This window comes from Chironomus tepperi, unplaced genomic scaffold, assembly GCF_022539635.2.
Source record: "Chironomus tepperi strain 1889 unplaced genomic scaffold, CSIRO-AGI_Ctep_v1 contig_376, whole genome shotgun sequence".
NCBI classification, from domain to species: domain Eukaryota; kingdom Metazoa; phylum Arthropoda; class Insecta; order Diptera; family Chironomidae; genus Chironomus; species Chironomus tepperi.
This window is the reverse complement of record NW_027226498.1, coordinates 2,821,866-2,838,528: the sequence shown is the minus strand read 5'-3', so window position 1 is coordinate 2,838,528 and position 16,663 is coordinate 2,821,866. Positions and strand designations below refer to the sequence as shown.

The 16,663-nt window shown below is 29.1% G+C and overlaps 5 protein-coding genes across 8 annotated transcripts; 3 read left to right on the top strand and 2 right to left on the bottom strand.

Annotated features, from left to right (window-relative positions):
* Nucleotides 1-2: 2 nt before the first annotated feature.
* LOC139096249 (probable serine/threonine-protein kinase DDB_G0291918) lies at nucleotides 3-7,214 on the bottom strand. The gene is made up of 2 exons (XM_070647959.1): nucleotides 6,464-7,214; nucleotides 3-6,154 (listed from the first exon to the last, which is right to left on the bottom strand). Exon 2 carries the CDS (start codon nucleotides 6,079-6,081, stop codon nucleotides 5,575-5,577), a length of 507 nt encoding a protein of 168 aa, XP_070504060.1. The 5' UTR covers nucleotides 6,082-6,154; nucleotides 6,464-7,214; the 3' UTR covers nucleotides 3-5,574.
* Nucleotides 6,744-11,082, top strand: LOC139096244 (F-box and leucine-rich repeat protein 13-like). Of its 4 annotated transcripts, none has more exons than XM_070647949.1 (7): nucleotides 6,744-6,873; nucleotides 7,197-7,895; nucleotides 7,966-8,898; nucleotides 9,030-9,282; nucleotides 9,437-10,393; nucleotides 10,456-10,767; nucleotides 10,818-11,082. In XM_070647949.1, exons 3-7 carry the CDS (start codon nucleotides 8,449-8,451, stop codon nucleotides 10,973-10,975), a joined length of 2,130 nt encoding a protein of 709 aa, XP_070504050.1. In that variant the 5' UTR covers nucleotides 6,744-6,873; nucleotides 7,197-7,895; nucleotides 7,966-8,448; the 3' UTR covers nucleotides 10,976-11,082. The 4 variants fall into 4 exon arrangements, with proteins under 4 accessions (XP_070504050.1, XP_070504054.1, XP_070504051.1 ...); XM_070647953.1 differs by having other exon boundaries at nucleotides 6,842-6,873; nucleotides 7,197-7,211; XM_070647952.1 differs by lacking the exon at nucleotides 6,744-6,873 and having other exon boundaries at nucleotides 7,197-7,211; nucleotides 7,833-7,895.
* On the bottom strand, nucleotides 10,981-12,485 carry LOC139096246 (uncharacterized). Its single transcript, XM_070647957.1, has 2 exons — nucleotides 12,358-12,485; nucleotides 10,981-12,296 (listed from the first exon to the last, which is right to left on the bottom strand). Exon 2 carries the CDS (start codon nucleotides 12,286-12,288, stop codon nucleotides 11,092-11,094), a length of 1,197 nt encoding a protein of 398 aa, XP_070504058.1. The 5' UTR covers nucleotides 12,289-12,296; nucleotides 12,358-12,485; the 3' UTR covers nucleotides 10,981-11,091.
* Nucleotides 12,486-13,436: 951 nt separating this feature from the next.
* On the top strand, nucleotides 13,437-14,285 carry LOC139095770 (uncharacterized). The gene has a single exon (XM_070647237.1). It carries the CDS (start codon nucleotides 13,437-13,439, stop codon nucleotides 14,283-14,285), a length of 849 nt encoding a protein of 282 aa, XP_070503338.1.
* A 589-nt stretch (nucleotides 14,286-14,874) lies between these two features.
* Nucleotides 14,875-16,628, top strand: LOC139096248 (uncharacterized). Its single transcript, XM_070647958.1, has 4 exons — nucleotides 14,875-15,036; nucleotides 15,099-15,207; nucleotides 15,519-15,959; nucleotides 16,022-16,628. Exons 1-4 carry the CDS (start codon nucleotides 15,021-15,023, stop codon nucleotides 16,497-16,499), a joined length of 1,044 nt encoding a protein of 347 aa, XP_070504059.1. The 5' UTR covers nucleotides 14,875-15,020; the 3' UTR covers nucleotides 16,500-16,628.
* Nucleotides 16,629-16,663: the final 35 nt, after the last annotated feature.

Sequence of the window (16,663 nt, the reverse complement as noted above, 5' to 3'; positions counted from 1 at the left end):
TTTAGAGTACAACCTCGAGTGGACAATACTTTACAATATAAACAATACGTTACGACTAGTTAATGGCAAGTCAAAGTCTAGTTGATATTCAGTTTTAACGTATTTTTGTCAACTAGGAATCAAAATACTGTTGCTGGATCTGACACTTTATTTGTGTATATCTCTGTCCGAATGTTAAGCTGACTAAACTTAACTAAAGCTAACACTATTTCATCATTGTACTGCGCTATGTAGCTTTTGGATCTCAAGGACGACTTTCCTAATATAACAGTCATTAACTTATGAATTGAATCTGATTTAAACAATGGAAATTCACAGAATTGTCTTGTTTTGGAAAAAGTCTATTTTTTAACGCAGTGCTGTCTAAACTGTGTTGGGTTTTTGTCGATGCTAACCACAAAGGTGTGCTGCGACACAAAACTGTTGTAACGTCATACGTGAACAGTCTCTTAATGATTTTTGGATTAAAAAATTAGTCTAAAAACTCAAACTGCGCTAGATATTCGCTGGAGCACTGCTATGTCACCGTGTGAACGGTACGACACGAAGTTTCTATGACGGCAGATTTCGACCCATTTTTAAAGCAACCGCATCAGCATTTATTGACCTGAAATCCATTAACTAAACTTCAAAAACATTTTTTCTGCATACGTACCATAAATGAGTAAGCAAACGTGCCAAATGATGTAGTCGTCTGTTCTTTTGTGTGAAGAATATCGTCATAATTGTCATTAGCATTAACAATGCTGCCGTAATTCATCTCTCTTTTGCATTCGTCTTCTTCTTCGTCTAGGACATCTCCTCATCGTCAGCATGTAGTGTTTCAAGTATCGTCGATATATCATCATTTTATGATAATTATTTTTTTTTCTTCTTTTTCAATTTATTTGGCGGACTCTTTTTAGTGGGGATGAAGGTGTAAGGAATTGGGGATAAAAATATTCATATCTTTTTATTTACTTCTCAATTTTTTTGGGGATTTATATTTTTGAAATTTTAAAGTTCAAAAATTTGGATGGTGTAGTTGGGTAGAGAGATTAAAAAGAGTCCATTGGGAAAGATGGGATATTAAGGATAGGATAAAAATTGATTTTTGTTTTGGGATTAAACAAAAACTTTTTGGAATCAGGATTAACAACAATTATCCATAAATGACGCTTAATTTTACATATCATGACATGATTCTTTTTTTTTTTATAAAATGTTCCCACGTGCCATATGAAATATAAAAACAAACCGAAAAAACAGTTGACCCACCCACTATTTACTTTCAACAGCGTCATTTGTGAATACTTTGTCTTAATGATTTTTGGGACATTTGTATTTTTGTGTTTCATTTTTTTGTAATTTTTTTTTTAAATTGATTTCTTATAAAAATAATAATTTTTAGAGCGTTTTTGATTTTTTTCACTTCTTCTTCTTCTTCTTCCTACCTTTCTTTTTCAAAAGTTCACAAACTCAATAAGTTCTCTTCAGTTTCATATGTATTACTTCCTTCCTTTCTTAAAATTTTCAAATTCATCAGTCTAAGAAACAATTTCTTTGTCAAATTAAAAAATTCTCTTCATTTTCATAGTTTTTTTTTTGTTTTATAGCCTTCATTCAGTATCCTTATTTAGTATTATACGTCATACGCTATGTCAATGGGTTTCAAGAACTTTTTACTCTGTTCAAAGATACTTAATTGTCTTTATACTTTATATATGCAATTTTTTTTAAATCTTATAAATGTAATAGATCTTTGATATTAATTGATCTTACTTCTGGTCTTATTCATTAATTTACATATAGTAGTAGCTTTTAGGTTAGTGCCTAACAAACTTTTTTTTTAGGATGAATAGTTTTTGGCGGCCTTTAATGAAATCAAAATTGGCATGAAAATTGTCAATGTTTAATTTTTTTATAAGCTTATGAATAGTATATCTGATTTTAAATATTGGTACTGGATAAACTACTCAGTACTGATACTTAAAACCCTAACTATCGCCTACTCAAATCATCTTTTTTTATAATCAGACAAATAGATAAAACCTCATCGTTGATGCATGTCTGTTGTCCATAAATATTAAAATTACTATGAGAAGGACAACATTTGAAAGATTTTGAAAATCAACGATTATTGGCTATTAATGCAAAAATTTAAACAAAGACAACATTCAAGTTGATATCAATAAATTATGCTATTTTAAAAATCTAGCAGCACACCTTAAATAATTTTGTTTGGTGCAGTTTGCCAAGCACTGTTTAGGGATATTTTACGGGGTTTTTTTTTGAAAAAAATGGACTTAAAAAGTTCATCTACTATTTTGCGTGTGATAGAATGTTTCTTTATGATTTCAATGAAATTTATACTTTTTTGTATCTAAATTAAGCATCCGAAAAGAACAAATATTTTTTTTTGTGTGTTTGAAATGTTATACATTATTGGATTTATAGTACTTGAGTTTTTTGGATATTCATGATAATATGCAATTTTGAATTTACAAAATATTTATTTTTATCGTGACATTGAAGATTTGAATTTTCAATAAGGTGGAAAATTCAGAGATCAAAAAATCATAAAAAAGTGCTTTTGATTCATTCAAAACTGCATTGATTTTGGTTTTTTTAATTTCTTTTCTGATAGGTATTATTTTTCACTTTAAAATTTCTATGATATTAATTTTTTTCTTTTCATAATACAATTCTGAGTTGATTAAAAATCTTTAAATTTTGTGACGCGGCTCATTAAATAACATCAAAGTATATTCAAAAATTTATCAATTTTATATTATTATCTTTCTACAAAAACATCAATTATAATATGAATTTTGTAATGATTTTCTCATTCCAACAAGTTTTTTTTGATTCAATAATAATTTGACAATAATCACACAAAAATACCTTGATATTATTCACGAACACGTCATTTTCTTTTCTCAGCTTAAATTTTTGTTTGGCTAATTTTGAAAGAAATTGCTATTGCGAAAAATTAAAAATTATAATATAAATTCTACACATCAGAAATACTTTTTTTCTGTACGATGTCACTCATTCATACTCTTTTAATTTTAGTTCAATCACCATGTTTACAAGGAATTGAGAAGCAATCAGTAAAGAATAAAAGTTCATTAAATGGAGTCAAAACAATCAAAAAGATGAAAACAATACCGAGCAGCACATCATGACAAATACAATCACATGAGAGTCATATAATCGCTGTTGTCGTGATGTGCTGCACGGAAAAATAATAAAATGCAATTTAAATCATATAATGCTTCAGAGTAGCAAATCAGTTGAAATATTGCAATTATTATCGCTTTGAGAATTCTCAAAAATGATAATTTGGTATTTGACAGATACCGAACAGTACATATTATGTATTGCTCGGATGCAACTCTGAATATTGATTGACATTAAACTGATTGATGATAGTTCCAATTTTAAGTCTATCAATAATATAATAATTTAAACATATTCATTACACTGTCAACATAATAATGTCGTTAATTCATTTAAATGTAACTGATTCAGAACAATAACTGAGCTTAATGGAGAAATTAATTGCAATCATCAAAATAACTCAATTAATGTGCATGCTCTGTGGAAGCTCGGCGCTTATAAAGTGCCTTAAAAAGGAACACAATCTTGAATTATTTTGATGTTTTGGACTTTAATGCTGATATTAATAATACGGTTCTTGTTCTCAACTAATTGCTTCTCAACCCTTTTTGCAATTTTTCTCATCATCTCTTTCGATGCACATAGCTTAATTTCGTGAACTTTTGTTGACTACTATATCATCATAGCTATACAGCTTGTAATGTATTTATGGCTTTCTAATTTCTCTTTATCATCATTTCTTTACTTTGTTTGTATTTTTATAATATTTTGTGATTCCAAACCGTTTAAATTTTTCTTATTCTTCTTTATACATGTTCCATCATTTTTTAATTATCATTCATTTCATTAACTTTTTTCTGTCATCAGTTTCTATATTGATCTATTTTAGATCAATATTCCTTCATCAGAATCTTTTAATGATAATCACTTATTCATTCAATTTTAATTTTGGTTTGGACCATTAAAGTTTTTTTTAAAAAGAATTATCTTTTTCATTTGTATTAAACACCTATACAATTGTTATTATCATTAATTTTTTTTTTTCGAAAAAATAACTAAAAATAGTTTTATTACTGTTTGTTTCAAAATCATGCGATAATCTTTTCATATCAATCTCAATGCAGTTATAAAATTCATTTGATAAGCAACTATCGAACGAATCTACTAATATATAAGATTATGTTTTATTTTAGAAAATTGATGTGGAAATTTTGCTACCAAATTGTGGAATTTAATTCAGTCTATACACTTTCCCTTCTGCTTTGATATTCTAGCTGTTTTCAAATCCGTCATTTTTCAGAACTCAAATTTTAACAGGTATTTAATTTTCAACAAGTTTCAGAATTCATTTCAAATTTTGAAATTATAGCAAAAATTGATTTTTTATATCAAAAATATTTAAAATTTGAATTCTAAAAAACCGTTAATTATCAGACCATTAAGATCCAGGAAAAGTTTGCTTTAAAAAATCGAGGAAAGTGCATTGTTGCTGACCAGATTATGCTTTTTGTACTAGCATATTGACATCAATAAAACTAGAGAGATCAATTTCTATATCAATTATAAACTATTAGGAATATCGTACGGTTTATTTTATTTTTGAAAATTGTGAGTTTAATAAAAAGTGTGGAGAGAGATATGAATGACTTTTGCATGATTTTGTAAAACACAAATGCAAATTTCTTGAAGTTTCTCTTTTAGTTATTATCTTTGCACTTTTATTACTCAATGCACTGCAAGTTTTGTTTTGTTTTCATCGAATAAAAACGATCACGTCAATAATAAAATAAAATTTTGTTTAACTTAATATTAAAAAAAAAAATGTGTTGAAAAATCAAGGAAAATCAGTTAAAAATTAAAATAAAAAATTTTGGATTGATGATTAACATCATATATGAAGAAATTTATAAAATTTTGATCGGTACCTTACAAGACGGACAGAACATTAAATTAAATAAATTTTGTTTTGAATTTTTGTACAATTTTTGAAAACTATTAGAAACATAAATGGTAATTTTTCATATAAAAAAAATCAATCAATTCAAACAGAATCTGAAATTTTTCAACTTAAGCCAATATCTAATGTGCTTTTGCATGTACATATATTATACATTCTATAAACTATCACTATTTTCATCAAATCAGGCTGTTGTCATATTTTTCTTCACATAAATTTTCACTGGGTGAAGTTTGAAATATTTCAGATATCACAAAAAAACAATTTTAATATAGTTAAGAAAAAAAATAAGAAATTAAGTATTAGAAAGGAAAATATTGTCTTACTAGAGATTTTGTTTCTTTCTTTGCAAGAATCCTGAACTTGTCGTTATTGTTTTTACATAAAAGAACTCAAAAATGTATAATTGTTGTTGTAGTTTGCTGCTGATGATATTTTACAGGTTTGTTTATAAGGTACATCCAGAACAATTGAAGATTTGAGAAATAAAATCGTTTCTTGTTTATGTAAAAAAATTATGCATTGACGTTGAGCAAAAGTTTTAAGCTTTGCGTAAAATGATCATTTCTATCGATGAACGAGGATGCCGCGGCAAACTCCATAGCACAAGAATTGTTAATAGGTTCAGTTGGCATAATTAATGCTTTACGTACGCGATGAATTGTGCTACTTTGTGTAGTTGTACTAAAGTTTTCAGTTGTCCATGTTGTCGGTGGTCTCGGGAGAGAATCGGGCGATGGTGATTCAAAACATTTGCTTGCAGCAAAGAATGAGCTTGTTGGTGATCCACTGAGACTAAGACGAGTTGCATTATTATTAGTAGTATTAACACTATTGTTGTTGTTATAATTATTATTATAATAATTATTTTTTCCCGCAACGTTGAAATTTTTGTTCGGGGATTTAATAGCAATAGACTTTGATGGCGAGGGCCTTTGAGATGAGTACTGTTTCTTATTGCTTGGACTTGTATTGTTGAATGTCCTTTGATGGTCATTATAAACCTTGTTGTTAGTTCCCATTTCGATTTTTGCTTGTTTGTGTTTTTTTCGTTATAAACTTATGTATTTGATGAGTAATAAAATCGAATTTTCTCTGATTATATTTTTATGAACCAAATTTTGAGTCATATATGTTGGATAGACAGGTAGACATACCATAACATGGAGAGAAAAAATGGGATAAAAAGAAAATGACAATATTATTATTGAGGTACATATAAATGTATAGCAAGGTATTAACTAAAGAAAACAGATATGAAAAAATATATCCATTAAACGGAATATTATGCACAAACAGTAAAATAAATGCTTATGTATGCAGACATACAGACACCATTTTTGTATATACACACACAAAAATAATAATAATAAAATGAATAAAGAGAAATCTGTTGTAACTCACCTATATTAAAAACCCGAAACAAAAATCTTCAATACTTTCGCTTATTGAGTGAAATTTTGTTGTTGCACTTTAACTAGTTAAATTGAACTTTTTATATTGTTAAGCTTTTCTTTGTGTTGCAGTTGTTGTTTGTTTAATAATCCTTGTTTTTTGTAAAATTTGTATCACAGAAAAAACTAAATTATATTAAAAAAGTACTTAGTTCACAAATTTTCTTCTTCAATACACTCTTTCTTTTAGCTTTGCCTCTTTTTTATGTAAATTATTAACGTCGTAACTCGCTTGACTTGTTTTGCGCACAAAAGAGATGATGAGAAGTTGTTATTTTTTTCTTTAAAATTACTACGCAATTTCTATATATCAAAATGGCGTCGTTCGCTGGATCTCTTATTTTCTGTGCCAAACTTTCCGTGAGCTATTTTCATTCAATTTAAAGCCTTTAACTTTACTTTTTTCACTCTTTTAGCAGTTATTAAACTTTAAACTTTCTTATTAATATTAATTTTACTCTTAAATCACAATTAAAAATATAAATTTATTCTTTTTCCTTTCTTCAGAAAACGGTGATTTTTCTTTTTCGATTATCTCCTTTCAAAATGCAATTTTTGAGAAACTTCCACTTTCCTCGACTTTCTTTTATATCTTTCTAGCTTTTCTGATCTTAACTTTAACAGCTAAATATCACCTTAGCGACTTTTTTTAATTAATTTATTTTTCTTATTACTCTTCTTAGGAGTCTACATAATGGGTAAAGTCTCCAAATATTTTTGTAGATATTTTCACTTCTCTTTTTTTTATTGGTGGGATTTTTTTTAAATGTCTTGAATGACTGTTGCTCATAATTAGACAATTAGAGTTTATATAGTAAACTTGGAAAATCTCATAGGAAAATTCTAATAAACATCCAGGTATAGTCAGGTCAGGTAGAAAAAATAGTTTCAAAAGGGAAAAAACCGTTTATTTAAACTTATTTGTTTTAAGCGTTGCACAAATTTTTATACGTTAAAAGCTCTATTTCGCAATCTTAAATGGGACCATTCAGTTATTATGTCATGAAAAAAAAAAAATAATTTTAGACTCTCCTCATTACAAATTTTCCATGCAAAGAATCTTATTTCGCTTAAACTGTTATGATATCACAGATTCCCTTTACCATAAAAACCAAACGTAATTAATGAACGAGCCCCAGTGACTCACCATTTGTGGTCACAATAAATTTATTATAACATTATGAAATAATCTGGATTTCCGAGTATATTTTCTGAATAATTTCGACTGAAAAGCAAATAAATAAGCATGCGAGGCCGACTTATTTCCTTATATCCTATAGTTTGCATATGTTTGCAAAATCACGTGTTATGAATTTCAGCATCTCTACATGACAATTGGGAACTCCTTCTGTATTAAACATAATACATTAATATGAATATAGGTAGATAAGATGTTGTTCAATAAGCTGTTTAGGGGGTAACAGCAAGATTTTTTTTGCATACATTTATTAGACCAGTGATGGACATCCCTTTATTTTTCACGATGCACTTTGGTGTTAAGATTCGACCGAAGACTCGCACACAGCATACAGTTGATGGATTTCGGTGGATTTCCGATAAAAAAAATTGGATGACACACTAGTGTGCTGTGTCATAAAGGTCACCAACCACTGTATTAGACATTGTAATAAAAGATCAACAATGTGCGTGAGGATGAAGAAGTTAAACATCTTGACAAAACAATAATCGAGACAGAAAGGAAAATAAGAATTGTGCATCATCTATGATCAACGTCATTTACTGTTCGCTTTTGTTTACTGTCAATAAATTAAAATATCGTAAATTAATAAAATAGATTTACACACCTAATGAGAATGATGCAATATGCGATAAGAAGAAGATATTAATTATAATTATTGAAATTGCGACTTTCGGATGCATTTAGTTTTAATTTGGTTGTTAACGACAGTGAAAGCAGGAAAAAAAATATAATCGATGGGATATGTGCCTTCAGAGTTTGATAAATATTTTAGTTTCGGTCTTATTGATTACTCAGAATTTGACATAAATATAGAACCGCCAACACCTCCTCCAATACCCCAAAATAATTATCAAGAATCTCATGATCAAGAAAATCAAGTTTCTATGCCAGATGAAAGTGAGTCTATTCAAGAATCTACTGAAAATCCAGTAAAAGATCACGAAATCATGCCTGAACAGAATCATGAAAGCATGACGACAGAAACTGACAGTGATATGAATCTTTGTTTTGATATCGTGAATTATAGTTTGAACCCCGAATGTATCAATTTCGAGGAAGTAGATAACTATGAAGACACTTTATTAGTGCCAGAACAAAGTAAAGATGATTTGTTAACCGAAACTCCTCCTATTGAAGAGAATACAATACAGGAGGGATCAAATTTCGACATAATACCTATGGAAGTAAGACAGACCTTGCAAAATGAACTAAAATCGATTATCTAAATAAAAATTATTAGATAATCTAATTAATTTATTTGTAATGATCAATTAGCTTCTGATCTAACGTAATATAAATCAATTTTTATTTATAGATCATCATTCATATCTTCAAGTTTTTAAATCCAAGTGATTTGAAGTGTGTAGCTTTAGTTTCTCGAAAATTTCTATCAGCATGCATGTACAAAAAGCTTTCGAAAAATTTCGTACTACACTTTGTTGACTCTTACTATAAAGAGTTTTCAGTTCAAATTTCACAGTTTGTTGACACGATGAGGATTTTTCCAATCATTTCCTTAAATACCGGAAATTTTGATATTGCTGCTCAGTCATTTTGGCTTGATTATGGTGAGTTTTATTAATTTAGAACAGTGGTAGGCAACATTTTTTGTGTCACGGCACATCGCACGCACACGACATGCGATCACACTTTTGTGCAACACAAAGCTTGTTCACCACTGAATAGGCATCTTTCTTTTATGATAAAATTTCAAATTTCAAGGTCTTAACATTGAAGAGATTTACTTCCGCAATGGAATATTAAGGAAGGAAGAATTCGAGAATATTATTCGTTGGACAAAAAACTTAAAAGTACTAAAGATTGAATCAAACACAATATTTGCTACATGGCACGTCAGAAACGATTATAGTGAGCGCCTATTTGTCTTTGAGAATTGCTATCACATTTCTTTAGCTAAAAATGCCTTTATAAATCGCAAAATCTTTGATTATATGGTCTCGAAAGCACCAAACTTGAGAGAAATTGATTTATCTTATTGTCTGGGAAAATTAAATGGACGAGATAGAAATCAGTTACTTGATCACTTTGTTTTTTATCTAAAAGGATATGGTGACACGATAAAGGTCATTAATCTCACACATACACAAACAGATGACTATTTCCTGCAACAATTATCTGAAGTGAAATGTCTAAAATTAAAATCATTGTCGCTTACGTTTAATGGATGTGTCACAAATAATAAATACGGACTTATTCCTTTAATAAGAGCACAAGATGAGTTAGAAGATCTTAATCTTTCTGAATCTCCAGCAGTGGAAGAAACTATTTTAATGGAAATTTCTACACATTTAAAGAACTTGAAGCGATTATTTTTACGAAAGTGCTCTCATGTGACTGACTATAGCTTAGTACCAATATCAAAGTGTGAATATTTAGAAGCAATTGACATAACTGCCTGCGATTTAGTAACTGATCTAGGAATTCATGATGCTTTAATGGTTGGAACACCTAAAAAACATATGAAGGAATTATATTTCGCATTATTATCAAATATTACAGAAGTCATGTTTGTAAGGCTAGGAACTAAATTTCATGAACAATTGACACATCTTGATTTAGGTGGCTCAACAAATTTAGCAGACGATGCCTTACAAACAATTTTCTGTCATTTCACAAAAATAAGGTTTCTCAATTTGGATAGTTGCTGTAAAATTTCAGGTAATAACTTACAGCAAAGGAAGAATAAATTGCGTTAATTATTATATGTGCTCTCTCTTCAGATTATGGATTAACAGGAAAGTTTCAGAATCAATGCTACTTTTCCATAAAAAATCTTCGAGGCCTTCGTATATTCCGCATGCAAAATTGTTACAAGGTTACAGATTTTGCACTAATTGACAGTTTTGAGTTCAATGAACTTCGTGAACTGTATATGGCGCGAACTCATTTTAAAAGAGAAGGATTAGAAGCTTTGGTAAAAAATTGTCCAGCTATTGAGATCTTAGACTTGGGAGAGGTTGATGGAGTAGATGATGATACTATCGAAGTTGTTACTAAACATCTTCATCGGTTACACACTTTAAAGCTTAATGGTAAGTTCAAATGACGTTTATTCATCCATTACTATATGATGTTATTTTAGGTAATGAAAAAATAACGGAGAAAATTTTCGATCACATTTATCAAAACTGTTTGGATATAAAATATCTATACCTAAGGAATTGTCCAAATATCAATGCAGGAAATATAATGAATCAGCTATATCTAATGAAAAGCTTAAGGAAAGTTTATCTAGAGTGAAAATATTTGATATTCAAAAAATAATATATGATTTATTCAAGGAATCCTTCATTCATTAGTTTTTAACAAGCGTACATGTCTCTCAGATTAATTAAATTAATATAATAAAAAAGCATTCAATCAATTTCAATATAACTTAATTGAAAGGAATTGTTAAAACGATACATTTCAGGAATAGTTGCTGATTGCTCGTCTAAATATTCCGTGAATATATGAAACATTTTGAATGAAAACTCAAAAGTCATTGTATTTATATCTTTTTGCCAATATTTTAATGTTCTTTCGTCGTCGTCAGAATTTAAATGATTTAAATTTAAATACATTACTTTTATTGTTTTAACTTCCATTATTTTAAAGCTTTCTAAATTAAGCTTCAATAGTTTTAAACTTTTGTCCATGACTTGGATTAGAATGTGAATTTTTTGTCCCGTACTTGGATTTACAGATTCGAAAATTATTTTTATGATTGGCGATAAAAACGAGAGACTATCACAGGACAAATGATTACAAATGACTTTCTTGACCAAATCAATTGGCGAAGATATATCGTTATAGAAATATTTACCATTAAATTTAACGTTTTCCCACCAAAATGTCAGGCATGAATTTCCACTTCGTTGACACAATAACTGCAAGCATCTGTTGCAATGCAACAATCCGGGTATATTCTTTTTGGGCCGTAAACGATTCATCTCCAATAGTTGAGAACTTATCAAAAGATGAAATGGTCCATAGAAAATATCATTAATCTTTGGCTTAAACACTTGAGTTTCTTCATTAAAGCATTCTTTTTCATTCACATGGTTATTGTTGCAATGCTCTGGATTTTTGAATATTTTATCTCCATGATGGCGATGACAAAACCAATCACTTATTGCCATATTACTGGAAGGAAGCTCCAAAATTCGTTTGAAATTTACTTCTTTTTCGATTGTAAGCAATGATTCACAGTTGGAACATGTAATTTTGACATCTTCATTACCGATGCTGAACAATAGCTTCTGAAAGTTTATTCCACTACCCGGATTTGTTATGAGTTCAGAATTGAATTGGTTTTCATCGGTAATAAATCGAAAACTGATAAAATAATCCTTAACTACCAAATTGTAAAATGACTTGACATTAATATGGAAATAATCTGCAGTCTCAATCGTATATTCCTCATCGTCTATCTTAATCAGTATTTCATTAGATTTCAGTAGTATTTTGGTGTTTGCCGTGCCTAGTTTCTCATTGAATTTAATGAAAACATTTCCAGATCTCAAATTTGTTCTTAGTTCAATAACAAAATTTGAAATTTTCAACTTGTCCATTGATATTTCTAAAATAATTGATTGTCCACATATAGTTACATCTAAGTTAATGATTTTAATGTTACTTACACTTAATTATTTCACCAAACATAATGAAAAATCGTCAAATATGTATTTTTTAAAAGGGAAATAAAGAATAATATTTTACAGCGTGATTTCGAATTTTCGAATATTTTTAACTTCAAATGAAGTAAACATTGTGTTTTTAACTATTTTGTCTGTCTAACTAAATTCAAAAATTTTGATTTCGAAAATAACGAACACAGCACATTTTCCAAAGTTGAAAAGTTTTTCTCAGTTTTTCATGTCATGACTGTTTAATATTATTTTATCCATCATTCTTTATGTTTTGCAATTCAAAAAGGATGCTGAGAATCGAAATACTCAATCTGTAAAAAAATAATTTACCTAATTGAAAATCAAAACTTGAAATAATTTAATCATTTAATTTTAAGCTTGAAGTAGGGACACAATTAAGCGTGTTTCTAATTTTTTTATGTCTAATACTAGAAAACAATTTTGCATGTGCATAGAACTTGTGTAAATATTTTTCTCTCTTTACAATAAACCTGTTCAAGCTTAATTGAGCGTATATAGGCAACCTCCACCTTTCCTAGTTAACATTCGCTTGAAAATGAGCGAGTTTAGTTTCATCTTTTGCGTTGATTACAGCACATTCTCTAAAGGAGAAACAAATATTTATAATTTTTTTATCCAGCTTAAGATGCTAAACAGGAGTGGTATGTTGTGAATTCTCTACTAATTTACGCTTGTTTTAAAACTGTATCCATAAGTAGGACAAGATTTTTTGACTCATTTGAAAAATGGACATAAGATTAGTATTGATAAATCTGAAATGGAGCTTCCTGCCTATTATGATGAGAAAAAAATTAAAAGGTAAATTTAAATTTATTTGATAAGGGCCGTTTGTAATTTCCAAAATACCAGTTATAAGCAAGTGTTTAAAATACTAAAATCCATCCCCAATCCAGCGTTATTCGGGATGCATTATATAATATTAGGCTTCAAAATATACGAACGACTCTTAGATTGCCTTAGAAAATAAAGAAAATTTAATTAGAATTCATTAAATTATTTCCAGTGCGCAAAATGTTTTTCGGAAAAATTATTTTGCGATGATGTTTGCAATGTATTTGGGCCTAGTAGCAATCTTAGTGATACCTTCTGTTTTAAATATTTTAATTCATACAAAGAAGAGTTCACCGACTGTAGCAGCATATAAGCGGTATATTCAAACTATTTTTCACACGCTTCGATGGTTTCGATATGATATAAAGCCAGGTACGAAAGCATGGAAATCATTGGAAATCGTTCGCAAAATGCATTTTAATGCCAGTAATTCAGCTAGTTCTGCAAAAGTAGGAATTATTTCTCAGACAGACTTAAGTATAACCCAATTTTCATTTATGGGATTTGCAGTGCTATTTAAAAAAGAATTAGGAATTCATTGCAGTGATGACGAAATGGAAGATTTTTGTCATTTTTGGAGAGTTATTGGTCATTTACACGGAGTAAAGGACGAGTTTAATGTTTGTTGCAGCACATTCGAGAAAACGAAAGATAAACTTCAAGTTATACAGAACGAGTTTTTACTTCCACATTTGTCAAACACTTCGGAATCTTTTCAAAAATACTCAAAGTATATAATTTCTGGTGCACAATGTTTTGATATTCTAGATTATTATGAACCTATAATTTTTATGATTAAAAGACTAATTGGAGTAGCTGGATATCACTACTTGGAATCTGAGATTCCACCCAACTTCGAGCGTAATAATTTAAAATATTTAAAGCTTTCATATTTAGATCGACTAAATTTGTTCCTTTCAATTATTACCAGACAATTTAGATTAAAAGTATGGATCCTTCGATGGATCCACAATATTGGAACATATGTTGCTGAATTTATCGTGCGTTACATTCCAATTATTGCAATTATTAGATTTGGACCACAAAAAGCTTTTGTGAGAATCTAAAAAAATTATGTAAATTTCTATTGATACTTATAGTATTATAACGTCCATTTGGGATTTGAATAATATATATTGCACTTAGTTGTAAGCCCCTTTTAATCTAAAATGTTCAGTCTGTTTTTGAACTCGGATGAATAAACATTTCATTTATTTATAAATCCATGAGGAAGTCTTTTTAATTAAACTACACTGTCCACAACTTCAAAACTAAAGAAAAGCTTAAATAAAATAACAAAACCATTACTACTGCACGTTAAAGTCTAGCGAATATTTAGTTCTCAGTTAAAACAAGAAAGTTGTCTGATGAGTCATTATAATTATGGAGATTGGACAATATTCTGTTTTATGCACGTTTTTTTTTTTTGCATTCAAGTCACATGTTAGATTCCAAACATTTTCTCTGAAACAAGTTGTTAAAATTTAGGAAACAGGGATAATCAATCGACCAATAGCAGACATTTTTGGTTCCGTTATATCACATGCTAAGCAGGTTTTGCTCACGAAGAAGCTCACGTTTTCTCTTACGTTTACGTTATGAACATTTTCATTTCTTTTTTTTTGAGATTTACTTTATTTTGTTTTTGAAGTCCGTGCTATTCAAACGTGCTTGTGTAATTGTGTAAATATCCACTAAATTTATATCTAATTTATTTACAAAGCAACAAGTGAATTTTAGAATTATAGATTAGTTTTATTGTTTACAAGATAGTTGAATCTATGTAAATCTGAATAGAAAATATGTCAACTGAAAGAGGTGAGTTGTAAATTAGTTCAGTTCAGATAAAATGTTAAAATTAATAAATCTGACTATTGTAGCCAAAAAGTATGCAGAATCGTTGCGAAAAGCAGCAAATATACCAATAGATATTGATGAAAAAGTTCCATTGAAGCTTCCGGACTATGCAGATCATGACAAAATTCGAAGGTAATCATCAATAACAAACGAAAATTTTAGAAAGTTGCATCAAAAGAGAATTGTTAAAATAAACATCTTCGGATATGAATGTGTTAACCCTTTGACAATATTTTTGAAACTAATCAATTTTATGAGTGTTAGTGTTACTGTTGCTCTCTTTCAAATCTTTTTCAATCTCAAAAAAAAAACCTACCTAAATTCTTTTTTCTATGAAAATAACAGAACATTGTTTTTAATATATGACACCGATTCGCTCATGCTAAAAATCACTCTCAAAAAATATTAATGCACTTTTCTCTTTTTCTTTTCATATCGTTTAGGGCTCAGCATGTTTTCAGAGAGAACTTCTTTGCAATTTTCTATTCGATGTATTTAGGACTAGTAGCGATTCTTGCGATTCCGTCCATTCTTAAGGTTTTGATTCATACTAAAGGAAGTTCAAATGATTATAAAGCATATCGAAGGTATATGCAAACTATTTTTCATACATTATCATGGTTCAGAAATGACCTTAAACCTGGAACAAGAGCGTGGGACTCGATTGAAGCAGTTCGAAGAATGCATTTAATTTCAAATCGTTCAGCACATTCAGCAAAGGTGGGAATTATTTCTCAGAAGGATCTTTCAATTACATTATTTGGATTTATGGGCTTTTCCATTATTACAAAAGAGAAAATTGGATTACATGCCACTGAACAGGACATTGAAGATTATTGTCATTTCTTCAGAGTTTTGGGGTATTTGACTGGTATCAAGGATGAGTAAAGCATGATTATTTAGGAATTAAATAAATGGAAAAAATAATAGTTTAATTTACTTTTAGATACAATATATGCTGTGATACGATGGAAGAGACATATGAAAGATTAGAAGTTATTAAAAATGAATTTTTGAGACCAGCACTTAATTCTCCACCAAAAGAGTTTCCAGACATGACAAGATTCATTGCAAATGGCATGTGGTGCTTTAATCCAAGAGACACTTATGATGTGATGATTTTTACTATGAAACGATTAGTTGGTGTTCCAAATTACTGGTATACAGAAGATGAAATTCCAAAAGGATGTGATAGAAATAAGATGGAATTGTACAAATTATCAACTTATTCTCGATTTTTTAATTGGTTTGTAGCTTTTATACATGAATACCTCCTTCAATTCAAAATTTTCCGAATGTTTTTCAACATGCAAACTTTATTCCACGAGTTTTTAATCACAACATTCCCATTCTTGGCCATCTACAGTTTTGGATGGAATAGAGCTTGGGTATCAATTTTAGACGATGGCAAGAAAAGGAAATGAGTAGATTTACTATTTATTTATCACTAAAAACTGAGAAAAATTAAAAAAATTCATCTCTTTTTTTCGTATTATGCTGCAAAAAAAAGAATCTCAATAAAGCTCTTTCATTTTTTCCGTTGTCAATCCTAATCATAATTCTCTCATTTCAATGTAAAATTTTCCCA

Bases quoted from the DNA above. Each gene is read 5' to 3' on its own strand.
- LOC139095770 (XM_070647237.1), top strand. From the start codon at position 13,437: ATGTATTTGGGCCTAGTAGCAATCTTAGTGATACCTTCTGTTTTAAAT.
- LOC139096246 (XM_070647957.1), bottom strand. From the start codon at position 12,288: ATGGACAAGTTGAAAATTTCAAATTTTGTTATTGAACTAAGAACAAAT.
- LOC139096244 (XM_070647949.1), top strand. From the start codon at position 8,449: ATGGGATATGTGCCTTCAGAGTTTGATAAATATTTTAGTTTCGGTCTT. The intron at 9,283-9,436 runs GTGAGTTTTATT...TCAAATTTCAAG, and splicing joins GTCATTTTGGCTTGATTATG to GTCTTAACATTGAAGAGATT. The intron at 10,394-10,455 runs GTAATAACTTAC...CTCTCTCTTCAG, and splicing joins TAGTTGCTGTAAAATTTCAG to ATTATGGATTAACAGGAAAG.
- LOC139096248 (XM_070647958.1), top strand. The intron at 15,208-15,518 runs GTAATCATCAAT...CATATCGTTTAG, and splicing joins GATCATGACAAAATTCGAAG to GGCTCAGCATGTTTTCAGAG. The intron at 15,960-16,021 runs GTAAAGCATGAT...ATTTACTTTTAG, and splicing joins TTGACTGGTATCAAGGATGA to ATACAATATATGCTGTGATA.
- LOC139096249 (XM_070647959.1), bottom strand. From the start codon at position 6,081: ATGGGAACTAACAACAAGGTTTATAATGACCATCAAAGGACATTCAAC.